Source organism: Cuculus canorus, chromosome 21, assembly GCF_017976375.1.
Source record: "Cuculus canorus isolate bCucCan1 chromosome 21, bCucCan1.pri, whole genome shotgun sequence".
Classification (NCBI taxonomy): domain Eukaryota; kingdom Metazoa; phylum Chordata; class Aves; order Cuculiformes; family Cuculidae; genus Cuculus; species Cuculus canorus.
Genome location: NC_071421.1, coordinates 144,039 through 161,890, shown reverse-complemented (window position 1 = coordinate 161,890; position 17,852 = coordinate 144,039). Strand labels below are relative to the sequence as shown.

The 17,852-nt window shown below is 44.4% G+C and overlaps 1 protein-coding gene and 1 long non-coding RNA gene across 5 annotated transcripts; one reads left to right on the top strand and one right to left on the bottom strand.

Moving 5' to 3' along the window:
* The first annotated feature begins 711 nt into the window (after positions 1–711).
* Positions 712–17,417, top strand: CA6 (carbonic anhydrase 6). 4 transcript variants are annotated; one of them, XM_054085690.1, is made up of 10 exons: positions 712–825; positions 8,529–8,621; positions 10,375–10,557; positions 12,003–12,151; positions 12,539–12,634; positions 13,174–13,240; positions 13,816–13,973; positions 15,130–15,253; positions 15,733–15,831; positions 16,797–17,417. In XM_054085690.1, exons 2-10 carry the CDS (start codon positions 8,543–8,545, stop codon positions 17,408–17,410), a joined length of 1,569 nt encoding a protein of 522 aa, XP_053941665.1. In that variant the 5' UTR covers positions 712–825; positions 8,529–8,542; the 3' UTR covers positions 17,411–17,417. The 4 variants fall into 4 exon arrangements, with proteins under 4 accessions (XP_053941665.1, XP_053941663.1, XP_053941662.1 ...); XM_054085688.1 differs by having other exon boundaries at positions 797–938; XM_054085687.1 differs by lacking the exon at positions 712–825 and adding an exon at positions 3,117–3,255.
* On the bottom strand, positions 1,065–14,985 carry LOC128854239 (uncharacterized). The gene is made up of 3 exons (XR_008453228.1): positions 14,439–14,985; positions 9,040–9,123; positions 1,065–1,241 (listed from the first exon to the last, which is right to left on the bottom strand). It is a non-coding gene; the product is annotated as an uncharacterized LOC128854239 (long non-coding RNA).
* Positions 17,418–17,852: the final 435 nt, after the last annotated feature.

Genomic DNA, 17,852 nt, shown 5'->3' with positions numbered 1-17,852 from the left:
AATCCCAGCTTGTTAGCAGTTAAACAAATACAAAATGCACACTTAATGTATGTCTGTCATGGTTTGAGAGGGGATGTATGGCGGGGGGCTCAGGGTGGGATGCTAGGAATGGAAACTTTCAGGAAACATAAAGCCACTGTAGCTAAAAACTCAGTTTGACTCCCACACGAGTACACCAACACGCTGGTGTAAGGAGCAGATGGAGAAGAAACACTAATCTGGCTTACAGTCATCTACCATCCAGAAGCAGAAAACAGTTCTCATGATCAAAATCCCCTTGCATTGCAAGGCCTAGTCGTTCCTTGCATAGTAAAATTGTAAGTGTAATACATGTGAGTTTTTTGATTGCTTGCCACATGCTCATGAGCACTGAAGCTGACCAGGCCAGCCTTTTCCTTCCCTGTTTGAAGTGGTTGGACAGGAGAGTTCAGAGCTCTGCCGAGTGTGAAATCGCTGGTTCAGATGGCTGAGGATGCCAAGGCAGGGAGCAGAACCACCACAGATCAGGACTTGTTTGCCAGTGCATTAATATACTTAAGAACCATTATGCAGTGTAGGTGCATTCCAGGGCGTGAGCTTTCGTAGCACCTTGAATGCACTTCCTGAATACTGCAGGGACTTCTCTTTCTCCCCAGTGCTTCACAAAACACCTGAAGAACGTGTCTGGGTTACCGTGTATGCACCACCCTCATCAACTCCATCTGACAGGTCTGCAAGTGCCAGCCTGTTATGTCTCACTAGGTTTCTGTTTGAAAAGCAGTCCTGCACCCAAGTGGCCTTTTGAATAAGACTTTCTGACTGCGTTCCTACATCCCCACAGTCAAGGTGAGATCTCTGGAGGAAGGCGATCAGATGCAAAAGTGAGCACACTGTCGCTCAGATTTCTTCTCTTTATTGACAGCAGATTGTGGTATTTTCAAGGAACTTCCATTGAAAAGGTAATATCTGACTAACGCTGTTTCTGGATATCTGTTAAAATTATTGAAATACTGTTTAAGATATTTTCTTCCAGGCATTCAAAACCTCCTCTGACTTTACATCCTTCTCTCTTGCTTTTCATCCTCCTTTTCTGTCATGTGTGTGTCTTAGAGCTTAACTCCGTGATTAAACACCACAGGTTTTAGGCACACGAATGACATGAGATGACAGACCTGATGTATGTCTTAATGCTTATAACTTCCACCACTTCTCTTATTCCTCCTGTATTCTCCCAGGATTTTAGAGATGAACTGGTTAGTGTCCTGAAAAAGATTTAAAAGTCATCAGTTCCTCATTTAATAGCCAATCAAAAGTAACTTCATTTCAGTGACTGAGGTCTGTAAGGAAAGAACCTAGTCTGAATTAGACCTTTTTGGGTCCTTATGTTGAAAACTTGCAATTACAGCACAAAAATTAAACAAAGATTTGTTAGTGAGGATCTGCTATCAGAGGGACAAGCCCTGCATGGCTGCAAGGATCTCAGCCTGCTATCGCGCCAGACAGTCTGATTTCTGATGTTCTCTAATGCCAGCTGGAATCAGTAGGTTTGGGATTGAATTTTCTATGGAAATTGCTGCCCCCAGCTTGCAGGCCAGCAGGGAGAGGGCGGGGAGCTTACAAACTTTGGCCAGAGGTTTTTATGTCTGATTTCCTATTAAATGGAAGCTCAGAGTTTGTTCAGTACTGAAGGCAGTTTGATGGATCTTGAACATGCAGGTGAACACGAGTGTAACTGGCCGTTTTTTGAGGACTGATACTATGGACGCAGGTTTTGTGTGTAACAATGAATATGTAGCATGGGTCTATCATCAGCCCATGTGAATAAACAAGGGCTGTGTCAGACACTCGTGTACTAGGCAGATTTGAACATATTTGTTTTAAAATGGAGCATTTCTGCACAATAAACATGACAACAACAACAAAAAACAGATAAAATGTCTGGAACAGGAAAAATATATACTACTTTATATGTACTGTAAATGCTAACCTACATCAAAAACTACTACATCCACTTGGAGGTCATGGTGGAAGGTTATTTGGAAGCAAACCAATGCACAAATCAGGGGGCAAATACCAAAGAGTACGTTTCCCAGCAGCTAATGATCTGATGTGGTGATCTGAGGTGAGACTGAAAGCTTTAAAATCAGCTGGATATTAATTGCCAGGAATTATGATTCCAAAACCCATAGCTACTCATTCAAACCATGACAAAATCATTAAGTAATCCCCTTTATAGAGGCCAGTGTGCAAATCTTGCACTGCCTCTTACAGGGTGTTCAAGTCTCCTTGCTGAGCAGGTCTTTCTCTCTCACTTTGAAATATATTTTGCTATAAAAGGGAAAATAAGCTAGAAATCGATTAGCCATTAAGAAATTATATTATATATTATATATTATTTGGTATGTAGGGGTTTTTTAGAGTGGAAACTTGAGAAAAACAGTGTGAGTAAACCAATAACAACTCATTTGTTTTCTTAATGAACGCATAAAACTTATGTAAAGCGCAAGGGTTATCAAGCAGGATTCTCTTGCCACAGAACAGGTACAGCACAGATGGTAAGATTTAAATTTCCTTCATGTTGCCTTACTGCCTTAAATATCAATCTCGTTCTCATGGGAATCACTTTTAGCTCCTGCTGCCTTCCTCCCTCTTGCACGGGCAGTTGTGATGATCTATCAGAAGAGGAGGGGCTGTGGGCACTTCTGATCTTACTCAGTGTTCCTGCATGGACTTTGTCTGTAGCGAAAAACCACTGCAGGTCTGAGCAAGCAGTGGGGCACAGATGACTTGGGAGATGTGGGGACTGATTTCCCGATCTCTGAAACTGGATGCATCTGTCCCTACTTTAGATCTCTGAGTCACGCAAGTCTGCTTTTATAATCAAAAGGAAACAGGCAGGTCTGGATTGAGCTCAAAGATACCCTTATAGAACACAGCATCTGTAGCAAGGATATCTCTCTGCATGGGCTAGAAAGGAATCTTAAAGTGGCAAATTCGTAACTAGGCATGGAACTTTGGCATGACTTCCTGGATCTTGCACTCTTTAGGTTATGGAGTAACTGCACCTGTAACACTGAAACCTAACTCATAGGCTGTCGGCAGCTCAGCTCCTTCAGCACATGACTTCAAGTACAGCCAAAGAATTGAGCAAAGCCTGAAATGCAGCAGATGCTCTAAATTAAACCTAGATTAAACCTCTGTCAAACCTTGGTCCATTTTTTTTTCTTTGTCGAATAGACGTTTCCTAGCATCAGTTTGGGATGCCCTGCTCCACAGGTGAGACCCAGCTCCTCAATTTCACTGATTTGTTTTCTTGTTTTCTGAATCTTCCAATTTACCAGTCATAACAGGAATCTCAGTTAATTACTGGGATCTCATTACAGTCACATTTCTTTGATTGCACCACTGTATTCTTAATCCAAATCCATGTTTGGGCACCCTTCCTTGCCTTCCACATCTATCAACAAAGTCTTCACCTTCAGAAAATCACTACAGAAGCCTTTGCTGCTGACAAAGCACCTCTTCCTAACCGTGTCTGATCCTGCTGTGTCCTCTCATATAGCTTTCCCTAACAGTAGGCTCTCTTGCTCTAGGGGAAAAAGAGCACCACCCTTCCCTCAGGTGTACCCTCTTTATCAAATGCTGAATGAGCTGCACCTTTCTGGTCCTTGGTCTCTCTACAGCTGCTTTCTGAAGAGGCAAGCGAAGGTCCTGCGCTCTAGCCCCAGGGCAAGCTTTTCACCTCTCTGGAGAGCAGTTTGCCAAGCTTGTGGAGCTTGGAGAGTGGTTTCCCCTTCTCATGTGTACTATTAGGGTCATTACATTCATCTGCCGCACTGAGCTGTGTGAGGGTTAATGAATTCCTGTTTATTCAGCTCTTTGAAGATGAGAAGCACAGTGGAAGGGCTCTGTTATTGTTACCATGTATGAAGGGTTCTGTACCAAACCCAACTGTATTGTGTTTGGCCACTGGATGTCACAGCTGCTCAACACACAATACAGCTGAAATAAGAAAGGAAAAGTGCTTACCCAGCAATGGGCAAAAGCCACATTTCCAGAGCCGTTATTTTTTCTGTGAGGAGTGTTTGTTTGTTAAGGGGTGTGGGGCTTTTTGCTGTGTTTATGTGCTGTTAATACTGATTTTCAGAGAGACTGAGCAGCAACTGTGCTTCCTCTACATGTTATTACACTGGGAGATCAGGAGCAAAATGAGTATTTTTATGGAAGGAGGTGCAGGTATGCATAAAATATTAATAACACAGTGTCTCAGAAGGTGGAGAGGTATTTGGACAGGCTGCAAAGCTGTCTTGTCACTGATTTATTCTTTCTTTAACCCACCACCACCCAGTCCACAGCATAGAGCCCTGGTATGATGGGAAAATTTCTCCCAGGCTGGGTCTCAACAGTGCTCCTTCAATCCCCATGCTTGGGCCACATTCCTGCTCACTTCACCCTAAATGAAGAGGGAAGATTGACTCTCCTAATCCTCCCTTCACATTCTGTTTTTTATCAAAGGCTCACATAGAGATCCAGAATGTGAAATTGCTTTCAGCAGTCTGTAGAGCAGACCTATATAGACATTACAAGAGCTGTAATTGCATTTCCTGGAACTGGAAATGAAGAGGGATTATTTGACCATGTTCTCCTGTTTTTATAGCATCCCATTGTCCTTTTCACCACCTTGGGGAAATGGCAAGTGAAAGGCTGTTTGTATTCTATCATGGTGTGGTGAAGTGATAACCACCCCAGAAGTGATGTGAACATAAAAGAGGGGAAAAGTGTTTTAAAATAATCCACGGGCTATAGCTATAACTAAGAGTAATTGGCTGAAACTGAGCAAAAGAAAATTTAGGTTGACAATGAACTGCAGGCAGCTAATGCTGAGATCTGCTAGACCGTGAAATGGAATTCACAGTGGAAACCTTTCTGCTTTAGAATGGGCAAATCCTGCTTTTAGTAACACTGGTGCAAACCTCCAGTGTCCGTCTCTGACTGCCTCAAAGCCTGTTTCTATCACAAAGCTTCAGTAGAATCAACAAATGTAACTGAATTTATGCCAGCAGAAGGTGAATTTAGCCAATCACATCAAGATATTATATAAGGGGAAGGAGGCCTGGAGGGATTGTGTGAACTGGAGAAATGAATTCTAGCACATTTCTACCTCTGACCTTTGTGATCTCTGCAGGCTGTTGAAAGCCAGGGTGCAAAAGGGGAAGGAAAAAACACAACATGGACAAGATTTCAAAGCAGCGAGGGCCAGTTTTGGAAGGAAGATCTAGAAAAGGAATTGTTGAATAAAAGGATCTCATGTTTCAATCCACACAGCTACTGCCAGATTTACCCAAGGGTTTGGACTGACTGGCACTGGCTGCTTTTTTCTTTCATAAAACGTGTGTAGGATCTGAATACTTCTATTCATTCAGCGTGAGTTCAGCAGAGAGAACTCTTTTTGAAGAGGTTTTAGGTTCATTTGAAGAGGTTTTAGCCTCACTCACAGAAACCTAGATAGCTTGATTGAAGGCAATGTCCATCTCACATCAAACAGCCTGTTCCTGGTCAAACATTTGCTGGGCTTGGGAGCGATCTAGCTATTACTACAACCGCTGATGAAATTCCTGCTGATTCAGAAGGAAAGGAGTTAACTCTTTCAAGTCCTGGGTCAAAGGAGCACTGAGGTACTGAGACAGCTACTTCAATGCAATGTCAGGGTTTTAATGTGGCTACCAATACTCAGAATGGAGCTGAAAGTCAGACTTGAGCTGAGCTTAAGGCCAGCGAGGACAGAGGGAGTAGCTTGGGAGAAGCAGGATTTAAAAGATGGCAAAGAGTCAGGGAATACTGTAGAGATAAAAGTGAAGTGCATGGAAGCCAATGATGTGGGATTAAAGGCTTATTTCCTACTGTAGTCGGGGTAGGAGGTAGGCGGCTGAGGTCTGTACAACTGCATCTGTGTGAAAGTAGCCTTTGTGAAGAAATCATGCCAAGAATAGTAATAGCTGAGATATATGACATTAGATTTTCCCACTGGTTAAATCTGGGTGCAGAGCTTATTCCTGCTATCCCTACCATATTCTCCACCTGTAAAACACCAGTTTACTTCAAGCACAGAACGGGGCTTCCTAGGCACTATGTCCATACTTCTCTCTAGCAATTATATTGAGGTAGCAGAACAGATCACTAATAAACACAAGCTTCAAGCTAACCAGGTTTAATACCATATACATTAAAAAAGGCTCCAAGAGCCAGTTAGTGGCTATTGACATGTGCAATATTTCATACAGGAGGACTCCTTCCATATTATTCAACTTGTAGTTAGAAGCTTAATATCCAAATACATTTAAAGAGTTTAATTAAAATTGTTCTATCGTAACTCCAAAACAAGTTAATACTTATTGCTCTTAGTAAATCCTGTCCCCAGGCTGCTGTGTCTTCCAGAGCCGCTAATTTAGGCGAAGTTAGCTTGCGCTAAGAGGGGTGTTTTTTGAGCACTCACAGCTCCTGCGGATGTCAAGTGAAATGGCACAATTTTAGCATGTTGCAAAGGCTCCATTAAAAATTAATTCACTGTCATCTCCAGTTTCCGTGCACCAGTACATTCCCGAATGGGCTTTATTTCAAATCCTTTGTGCAGACTGGGTTAGCTGATTGATAAAACCCAGCCAGGAGAAATGGCTTGTCCCTAAGTTACACCCATTTAAACACTCTTGTCATGCGCACACAGGCAGAGTGACAGGAGGGATGCTTTGGTGCAGAGGTGACCTGTTCTTGACTCTGGTTATCACCCTCACATGCTGCTGTGTGGAATCCTGGAGTGTAAACAGGTATAAACCTCCAAAATTTCTCCCTCAGCTAATTTCAAAGTCTGTTTACCGAACTGGATATACAAGGATTATGAAGTGCATTGGGGGGCATGTTTGATTAGTTTAGTCCTTACACAGTTCAGTGCAACTGTCAGATTAAATGACTTCTTTAAGGGAGAGAGGGAAGAAGACACATTTGGTTAATCAACAATATTACAGCAGGTTCCAAAGATTAATTATGCACTGCAGAAAACAGCAAACCAGGAAAGGCCTTTTAGTGTTTACCATTCACTGGTGAAGAATAAGATTTCGAATAAAAAGACCTGCTTCTGTGTTTCAGCACAGTCTGCTCCTAGAAACTTGAGTTTGGATGAAATCTATAACTCATCTATGGCCATTATTGCTGAATTGCTGTTATTATGTACCTTATTGCTGAAAATAATAATTGCAAATGTAATTGCAAGTGGCAGGAACATTGCAAACAGAAGTGCTGAGATTTCATGGATCTGAGCTTTCTTGCCAAATGTTTAATATTGCTGCCCATCACTTAAAATCAACAGCAAAGTTGTACTGTGTGTGGTGGAAGCTGTAGCTCTTCTTAGTACCAGGCGAAAATTCCATTCCTCAGGAGATTTCTGCTCCCTTACTGTTATTAAGCCGTGGGTTTATGGGCTGGGAGGCACTGCTGGGCAGAAAGAGCTGTCACTAGTGTGTCATTTTAGGGGGAAAAGGAGAAGGCTTTTCAAAGGGAATGACATTTGCCTAGTGATGGGATACAAAAAGGCAGGCAGAAGATCCATGGTCTATTCTGTGGGCTGCCAAATGACTTTTCTAATGGACCTTGGGCAATTACTTGTTTGGGACACATTTTTAAGGAAATAAGTGTCTGAATACGTACAGAACAGCTGCTGAAGTCCGCAAAAGCGTCTAGACATCTGTCACTGGCTCATTTTTATTTTAATTCCAATATGCTTTTTAAAAATCCACCAGGGTTTTGGCATCTTTTATCATGCCTGTTCCTTTGAACAGTCTAAGCAGTTTTTCAGGGCTCTGAATTTTCCAAAGTCTGCAAATCTCTTACATTCAAAACTAGATTTTCAGTGAATAAGGGAAGGTGCTGAAAGCAAAATGCTTTGAAATACTAGGCTTGTGGGTGTGGAGTGCTTTTAAATCTGGCCTCAGAAGGCTGATTTTCAAAGGAGCTAAGTGTCTACAATTTTACCTTCTACTAAGATTGTGAACACTCAGCTCTTTTGAAAACCAGTCCCTTAAATGCCTTCTGCCTTGGCTCCTTCCTCTGTGTAACCAGGAAACAGTTGGCCAGCTCAGGGCAACTGGGAGATTTGAGGTCTGGGTTAGGTATCTTTGCTTACAAGGCATTGTTTCACACATACTTGCAATGAAGATTTTCTGTGTGCTCATCAGGAATGAATGGACAGGAAAAGCAAGCGGAGCATGTGTAGCAGCTGGGGTCAGACTGTGACTCCAAGGCTATCAGCTTTGGCCATTGGGGGAAACCTGTTCCATCCGCATGGACAGCTTGGTTTAGAGCATCAATAAAGCCTTTAGGGTTTAAAGCTGACTGTCCAAATAAAAAAATCCCTGGGGTACTGTTTGCTGTTCTTGCTTTGGATGGGTCAGGAGAAGGGCGGGATGAGCGCTGGAAAGGCCAGACCTGGTGTAAATTGGTATTTAGGCTTCCTGAGGATTCTTAAAGAAACACACTGCCTTCCTTTGTTCCCATTGCAGATTCAGCAAGAGACATGTGGATCGTGGCTGTCTTGTTCCACCTACTCCTGGTGCATCTGGGCTGCTCCCACTTTGTGCAGTGGACATACAAAGGTAATGAAAAATGAGGCTGTCTTGGATTGCTACTGACTGCCAGCTCGGTAAAGATGCTCCAGTCCTTTTTCGTGCTGCAAAAGCAACACTCGGCTTGATTATCTTTCCATTACTGAAATATCTCCACCCAGCAGTTAATTCATTCCACTTTATTGAAGCCTGTGTGTCTTGAAAGTGATTCTCTTTAATGTCACCCCTCTTTACTCCTTTGTGTGGTCAGAACACATTGTCAGAGTTGGCAGAGCAATGAGGTCTGAACAATGGGGAAAATCTTTACAATGTGCTAGAATAAAAGCTGCCCTTTGGATGATCCTGGAAGGAAAAGCTTTAAATACTGCCTGCTTTTTACTTTATTGTCATACTCCGTGCAGTACAAATCACTAAATGGTGCTTATTTATATATTTTGTGAAATTTTACCTTATTTTCATTTGTTGGTTATTTACAGAGCTCATTGAAGTAAATGGTAGTCCTTTTATTACCTTCACTGGGCTGGGAATCAAGCTGAAACAAAAGATATTGTTAAATAGATGCAATATTGCAATCAGGATGCTAAGCTGTTTGCAGAAGTTCTCTCTGGATTTTCTTTTGGCCAGGCTGCCTGCGTCTCCTAAGCTTCCCATCTTTAATCTGTGTCAGGAAACTAATACTTGCAAACTAGCATTGCTTAAATGAAATGAAAAGAAAACAATTGGCAAATAGTAACAAATCCCCAGATGTGGCTGTAATTATAATAATTTGAAATTAGTATGATGACGCAGTAGCATCGAGTGATAGGACTAGGGGCAGTGGCTATAAATTGGAGAGGGGCAGATTTAGACTAGACGTAAGGAGGAATTTCTGGCCCACATTGCCCAAGGAAGTTGTGGCTGCCGCATCCCTGAAGGTGTTCAAGGCCAGGTTGGATGGGGCTTGGGCAGCCTGAGCCAGTGGGAGGTGTCCCTGCCCATGACAGGGGGATTGGAACTGGGTGATCTTTGAAGTCCCTTCTAACCCAAACTATTGTATGATTCTATTTTCTTTTTAAAACCTCTGCTTCCAAACCATCTTTGCAGTAGACTTAGCATGAACTTTGAGGCCTGTGAGTCCTAGGGGCTGGAGGGGCATCAAGAGCTCAGAGCAATCAACTGAAACCTGAAAGTGGGACACCCAGGTCCTATTCCACACCAGGATCTGTCTCACAAGAGCCAGGAATCGCTTTGTCATTGTTTGTTGTATATAAAAATAGAGTGCCAGGAAGAGGGATATCTCTGTGCTCAGGAGAGGAGGGGGCTTTGTTAATAAAAAACATGCCCAGGACATCAAAGCCAGCCCAGACAACATACAAAAGGTTCTATTTAGTTAAACCATTTCAGCCCTATTCTTCCTTTGTTAGCTCTCTCCCTAGGTTAACTTCCAGCCTATTGCCCTGGTCCTATTCACTCTCATTTTGGTTGAGAGCTTGATTCCACACCTTTGGCTGTTGAGACCCATTTAAATCCCCATTTCTATAGAAACACTCTTTCGGTTTCCCATGATCAATAAGGTCTTACTGCAATGCAGATCTCTTATTTTGCAGTGCAGTTGTCCTGCAGACAGAACAATGTGTATTTTCACTCTAGGGAAGGCAGAAAAACCTTTTATTGCCGCAGCTCCTGGTGTTATAACAACTGGATTGGCATGCCCTGCTGGCAAATGAGCAGAGTTTTCTGATTCCTGAGCTAAAAGCAGTTTTTGTCAGGTCCTAATAACCCGTTTTGCTTCTCCTCCACGCAGAAGGAGAGCTGGATGAAGAGCACTGGGGAAAGCAATTTGCAGACTGTGCTGGCAAGCGCCAATCTCCAATTGACATCCAGAGGAAAAAAGTGATGTACAACCCACAGTTACTGCAGCTGGAGCTGAGCGGTTACGATGGGCCTTTGCAGGGGGATTTCACAATGACCAACAATGGTCACTCTGGTAAGGCTGGGTTGGGATCCTTCTCATTACCTGCCTAAAAAAAGGAGCTGGTCTAGAAGTTCTTGCTGAGAAAGGAGCAGCCTGAGCCAGAAATCAGGGCATGCAGCTCCAGGAGTTTGATTGGTCCTGCAGTAGCTCCTGCTGTCAAGCAGAAAGGGAAGCTCTCAGGCAGAGGGAAGCAATTGCTGCCTGTATCCTTCAGCCCTATTTTGCCCCTGAGCCAAGGCTTAGTACATGCATGGATCACTGCACATGCAGCATCCAGGGGCCTCCCATGCACTGTTTCTGTGACAGCAGTACAAGGAACAGGTCAGCAGCAGCAAAGCAAAGGCCTTACGCTTTTGAAATGAGATATCTTGAATAGTAGGTCTGTCCTGAAAACCTAACCCTTTTATGCACACCACTTTGTTACCATCCGGCAGTGATGAGTTCATGTTTCTGTGCATCATAAGGGGTTTAGTCCTTGCAGTGCAACTAATGGGAGAAAGAACATACTTTCCTGCTGGAACAGCTAATGGAAGAATTATCTGAGCCTGACAGATTTCTGCTTTTAAGCTATAAATAAGCTGTGGTGTATCCTCTGGAGGTTTCACCTAGGCAGTGCAGCATGAACTTACTACATTGCTTTTGGGGTTTAAAAGAGATTTTATGGGTTCAGGTGTGTATTTTTCCAGCCCACGCAGGATACAGGAGCAGCTCCTGTATGTTCATCTCCAACCCGTCATAGCTAGAACATTAGCAAGGATAGTTGCTATTTTTATAACATGCTCTGGGCTTTCAGTAGGATGAGGCAATTCCCCATTTTCACTCGTAGGTTTGGCATAACTATTAACATAATATACAGTTTGTATTTGTGGCAGTACATTAGCAGGAAGACAAATGTTTTGTGTTCTCTTTGTGACTACTCCTTGGCAAAGAGAAGCAGAGATTTGTCTCTACAAATCCTTCAAGCATTAAACATAGCCTTTTCAAACTCTGTATGCCTGTTCCTAGAAGATGCAGAGTCCAGAATGCTGGAAATTATGATGACAGGTTAGATGAGGCCAGTCACTGTTGATTTCTATCCCTCTTTTTTTCCTTGGAAATAAAGCAGTTAAAGCCATGTAGAGCTCTACAAGATGCGCTGTACTGTGCGAGTACTTTCATTACTGCCTAAGGAAAAAAGAGCTGCTGAGACATAAAAGTCTACAGACATGGCTACTGCCCAGTCATCTTTGTGCCTGGTGTGGTCTTTGTTGTGCATGAGCCTGACGTCAGGAAAGATTTTTAAGAGCACCAAGCTTTAAGCTTCAGTGGTTTCCTTACCTACTGGAGTCAGTGCTCTGGATCTGACTGTGCCAGCTTATTTCAGAGAGAGTGTTAGTGGCAGAAAGCACTTGGCAGTGTAACTACAAAAATGGGCACACCTGCACCCATTGCTGTCTCCAGTCCTGGGTTTTTTTCAGTTCAGTTTGATTTGCCACCCACCATGCACATCTCCAGAGGGCTCCCAGGTCTCTACACAGCTGTACAGATGCATCTCCACTGGGGTGGCCTGGACCTGGAGACCAGCGGCTCCGAACACACCATCAACGGGATGAGATACTTTGCAGAGGTACTTGGGAACAGAGCAGGCTGGAGGGAGGGTGCATTGCAAATCTGGCAACTGGGAAATGGGAAGCTGCAGTCCTCAAAGCCTCCAGGAAGCTATTCAGAGACAAGTGGGAGAATCGAGTCTCCTACAAGTGCAATGTGCAATGCAGGGGCTGAGCGCACAGAAGACAGGAAGAGTAGCAACAGCACTAATATCCTTCAAGGATGGAGTTGTTCTTCCACACTCATCCCAAACCTATTAAAATAAAAGTCTGTGTGGCTGTGCTGTGAGGCACAAGCAGCAGGAACTGGGATGCTGACTCTCCCTTCAGTCTGTATGGGTTCCTTTAGAGCACTGAGGAAGCTATTTATCACTTCTTGCCACATGACTCTGTCTCTCTTCTGACAGCTGCATATTGTCCATTACAACTCAGCTGAATACTCAAGCTTTGAAGAAGCCAAAGACAAACCAAATGGACTGGCTGTGCTTGCTTTCCTGTATGCGGTAGGTTTGATGCCCGGGCTGCTGAGCCATGCCTGTCTGTGACCTCTGTTTATACTACATTCACAGTCCAGACACATACAGCCTGTTCTAGGTTTGCATGTCTGTCCAAAGAGATGATGTTTGCCACCAGTTGAAGAAACTGTTTGGCAGCAGGGCTATTCTCTTATGCTATCTGGGGTTCACACAATATCAGCCAACACAATTTGGGAACCCCAGAAAAGTTTGCTCCATAAGAAGTACAGATAAATTATCAGGTGTGGCAGCTGGGTTTTCCCTACTGCACCTCAAGGCTCTGCAAATAGGAACAGTTGATTTTGTGTGGATTTAGAAGTGGTGAAAAAGGATGCTGATAGTTCACTACTCTACCTAAGATCTATGTGTACCTTATCATGCCTAGAATTGCCCAGCCTATCAAAAGATCTGCAATAGTATTTACTCTCTTTGTCCCCCAGTACATCAATTAGTCCCTCATGCTGATGAGTTGTATAGAAGACAGGCAGGTCACTAACCTTTTGTTCATGTTTCTATGTTGCGTTTAGGATGGGCACTTTGAGAACACCTACTACAGTGAATTTATTTCCAAACTGGCAAAAATCAGGTTTGCAGGTAAGACCTGGGAATGTCTTTCTCCATCCTTAATATTCTCAAAACCTGTACGTACGCACTGGAGACACATTTTGCTGCTGCTTTACTTGCAGCTACATGGCCAAGCATCCTCACCCATGCACAACTCCACGCCATCCCTGCCCTGGCACCTCAAACAGCAGCCCATGCAGCAGGGTGATGTGGGAGATGCTCAAGGCAGCAACACACACTCCCAACAGGGCTACAAAACACACTGCAGCATCATTGAATAACAACTTCCTATGATCCTGCAGTCCTGATGCCCGGATAGCAGGTCTCTGCTGCACTAAGACACTCTGCTTCCTGGGAGAACTAACAGCTACTGGCAGAGCATTGAGGTGCAGTTGCCCACCACCTCCAGGACCCTAGGTATCTCCGAGTGACAAACTGTAAAACCGCAAAAAAGACCATTCATTTCCCTCCATCTTCATCCAGTTCTGCCAAAGGTCCCAAACACCAGTGCTCTGGGCAAAGTGATTTGCCAATGCCAGCTCTAACAGTACTCTCACCTTTCTCTTTGTCCCTCATTGTTATTATTGCCTCTGTTTCCTTTTGAGGTCAATCAACAAAGCTCCTTTCTCTGGATGTCCGAGCCATGCTGCCAGAAAACCTGTCACACTTCTACAGGTACCAGGGCTCACTGACAACACCCCCTTGCTCCGAGAGTGTGATCTGGACCATTTTTCATTCTCCAATTGTCCTGTCACACACACAGGTAAGTGATAGCTGTTTACCAGACAAAGCAGCTTCTCTCTTCTCCACGTTTCACTTTTTCTTTTTCTGTTCTCCTGTGATTTTGGGAACAGCCTGACAGTGGATCTAAGAGGGTGTCTCTCACATACAACTTTTGGATGACCTCCTAAGCAAATGGAATTACAAATGGCTGTAATGACACAGTGATGCTCCATCACAGCAAGAGTTTCTCTATAGCAGCAGTTCACCTCAGGGATGGTATGTGATAACGAAGCACTCTGCTCAGTTTAGCTCAACCATACTGAAGCACTAAAAAAAAGAAGAGACCAGGCAGAATCAACAAGGCAAAAACTACTGCAAGAGAGTCAACACCAACACCAACCCCCAGAAAAAAACATAAAAGAACCATTATTGACACTAAAATAATTACAGAATAATCGGCACATTTTTAGAAGAGTATTTTGGGTTTTTTCTTGTCTACACTTACGTCGTTGAGCTCCATGGGAACATAGCAGTAGTGGCCTGCTGAGCGTCTGGCTATGTGACAGGAGAGTGTTTGTCCAGGCTCCAGAGGCTTTAAGGAGGACCTTGAGTGCACAGGAGGCACAGGGCAATAACTCCACCTGTCCCAGCAGTTGAATCCCATCACGTGACAGGATCCCTTTCTCTTCTCTCTGCCTTGTCAGGACAAGGGCCTTAGCAGGGGAAAAAGTAACACAAGTAAATAAGCTTACTGCTGAATCTTGCAGAGAGGTTCATCTTCTGAATTAAAAAGCAGCATCGGAAACATTTTCTTCTAGAGGAAGAACAAGATAAATGGAGACTACGGCAGTGGAAGATCACAGTGTGTCCTCATTTGAAAGAGAAATCTCTTTTTGGCAGGGGGGAGGCTATTAAGCACTTGTGAGAAAGCAGTACACTACAGAACAGCAGTAAAATCTCCATCCATGCATACCATCAGGGAGCTGTTAGAAACTCCCTTCAGGCTAAATATCTTTATCATGAATTAGTTGATAAGAGTCCTCATGTTCTGTTCCTTTCCCTTGCTCAGCAAGAGACCCTGTGGGTTCCTCTATAACAAATTGCTAGGTTTAATCCTGAGCTACAGGATCATGTTGCACTTCTAGGTAAAAATGTTGTTCCCATTGTCCTCCGTAATAAGTCTGCATTGCTCACAGATTAACCTCCTGGAGAACACGTTGCTGGACTGGCAAAACAGGACGCTGCGCAATGACTACCGGCATGCTCAGCCCCTCAATGGGCGAGTGGTGGAGTCCTCCTTCAGAGCCAAACGCACTCAAGGTAAAGGCAGTCATCAGGCAGGACTCTGGGAGGGGCAAAAAACCTATGAGGAAGGAGTTAAGCTGCTAATCACTAAGAGGAGTGGAGATCACCTTTTCCAGGAGCATCAGTGTCCCTTCATAGCAGGTGGAGATGCCCCATAGGGCTCTTTGCCCACTCCCAACACATCTTGCTTCTAACAGTGCAGTGGTGGCTGTAGGTTGTGTGCCAGCCCCTTGCTTTGACTGCAGTGGGGTCCCACAGTGCCACATGGCACCACACAAGAACAGCAAGTTCAGACATGCCGGCATCCATATTGGTGAGGTATTAACCACTGCAGAAACAGCTCTGGCATGGCTGATGAGCCAGACACCATGTGGAAGTAAAAAACTGCATTTTAATACAGAGGTTATCCCAAAACCTTCTACAAACTAGAGAACAGACAATCTACCATGTGCAGGTCCTGGCCTTCTGTAAATTCAGCTGTCTGATTGCTCTAGAACAATGCCATCCAGAGGAGTTCAGCCTCAGGCTGGAACAAATCCAGACACAGCTCCAAGACATGAAGAGCGAGTTGCTGAACAGAGCAAGCCACATAGGTAAGAAACACATTTTTGTTCTTAAGTCCAGCTTACCTTCCAAGGATGAAGAGCTCATGCCCTGCGTTCCTTGACGACCTAAATCAATAACAGATTTGGTACTGATATATGTAGGTAGATTTTTTTTTCCCCATATCTAGGCCTGCTGATGGAAATTCTGCATTTACAGCATCAGTAAACCTAGCCCTAATGTAGCTATTCTCACAGCAACTGCACCTTTCTCCTGCAACATGTAAGAACATTTTTTACAAACTGCAAGGGTGCTAAGCTCACAGTTCCCCCAGGATTAATAATCATCTCTTTGATACAAGCACCTCCCAGGTGCTTGTCCACATGAGGACAGGCTGACGGAGTTGGGTTTGTTTAACCTAGAGAAGAGAAGGCTCTGGGGAGACTTTAGAGCAGCTTCCAGTACTGAAGGGGGCTCCAGGAAAGCTGAAGCTCTTGATCATGGAGTGCAGGGGCTGGATGAGGGGAAACAGTTTTAGGCTGAAAGAGAGGAGATTTAGATGAGATCTTAGGAAGAAATATTTTTCCACTGAGGGTGGGGAGGCCCTGGCCCTGGTTGCCCAGAGCAGTGGTGGCTGCCTCATCCCTGGAGGTGTTCAAGGGCAGGTTGGATGGGGCTTGGAGCCCCTGATCCAGTGGGAGGTGTCCCTGCCCATGGCATGGGGGTTGGAACTGGATGATCTTTAAGGTTCCTTCCAACTCAAACCATTCTATGATTCTATGATAAAAAAAGAGAAAGGGAGGGGCGGGATTATTTTCCCAAACAGCTGGGTGAGGGAGGTGAGCTTTTCATCATTTCAAGCCCCCTTTCCTGTTGGCACAACACATGCCAGTGACTTTGGCTCAAGACAGCTAAGACTGCCACATCCCTGCCAGTCCCTATGCATGTATTCATCAGGATTTGGGCTGATGTATGAGCATAGTAAATGTAACAGCTGGCTTTCTGGTTATTTCAGGTATTAAATCCAGCACTTTTCCAGCTTTCTACTTCCCTGTGGAAAACATTGAGAGTTTTGTGAAAGTCCACGTCCTCCATGATATGTCCCTCCAAGCCTTCACCTTATGTTTCTGGACAAAAGCCCAGCATGCTGGCAGTCAGACTGTTCTTTCCTACTCCACACAGGAGAGGGAGAAGGAGCTAGTGATGACCGTGGGCACAGAAGTGGGATTGTGGATAGGAAGCCATTTCATCAGCTTCCCCCTGAATCACAAGGCACAAGATTGGCTGCACTACTGCATGGCATGGGCCTCCCAGTCTGGAACGGCAAATCTATGGCTCAATGGAGCAGCTGGTAAAGAAAAGAGTATCCAGAAGGGGTATGTGAGCCAGGCTGGAGGGACACTTGTCCTTGGGAAAGACAGAGACACTCTTCTTGGCACCTTCTCCAATGGTTTTGCAGGCTGGATGACCCATGTCAACCTGTGGAGCCAAGTTCTCAGCCCTGCAGATGTTCGGGCACTTGCAATGTGCAAACCAGGGCAACTGAGGGGAGATGTCATAGCATGGGGAGAAACCTCCATGACCCTCTTTGGGGGAGTGGTTCTGGAGTCAGACACCAGCTGTCAGTGACCCAAACTTATTTTTCTTTTAAGGCAGCAGAAGAATCCAAACTGCTTCCTGGGGAAACTGAGGAAAGCAGGTGATTTGCTTGTTTCTTCTGCTGTGAATAGGCTCACAATGCACCTGATAGCACTTCAGGTCATTTTTCAAAGCACATACATGGGACCAAAGCCTCCATGAGTGGGACAGAGGCAAAGAACAGAGCTGAACTTGGCACAGTCCAACACTTTGTATTGTCACATCCCTCCCAGCAGTTTGATTTAGATCACGATACATAGATCTTGCTACATGTCAAAAAGCCACTCCCTTTGGCCAAAGGGGCCACTTTCTCAAGTAAAATGTCTCACATTCTTCACACAGCCTCAGTTTCTCACCATCTGCCCTGCATGCATCCTTCCTTCCCATTTCTCACCATCAGATCATCACCCCTGCCCCTGTAGATGTATCACAT

Coding starts and splice junctions, on each gene's coding strand:
- CA6 (XM_054085687.1), top strand. Junction 13,241..13,815: donor GGCAAAAATCAGGTTTGCAG/GTAAGACCTGGG, acceptor TTTCCTTTTGAG/GTCAATCAACAAAGCTCCTT. Junction 15,832..16,796: donor GAACAGAGCAAGCCACATAG/GTAAGAAACACA, acceptor TGGTTATTTCAG/GTATTAAATCCAGCACTTTT.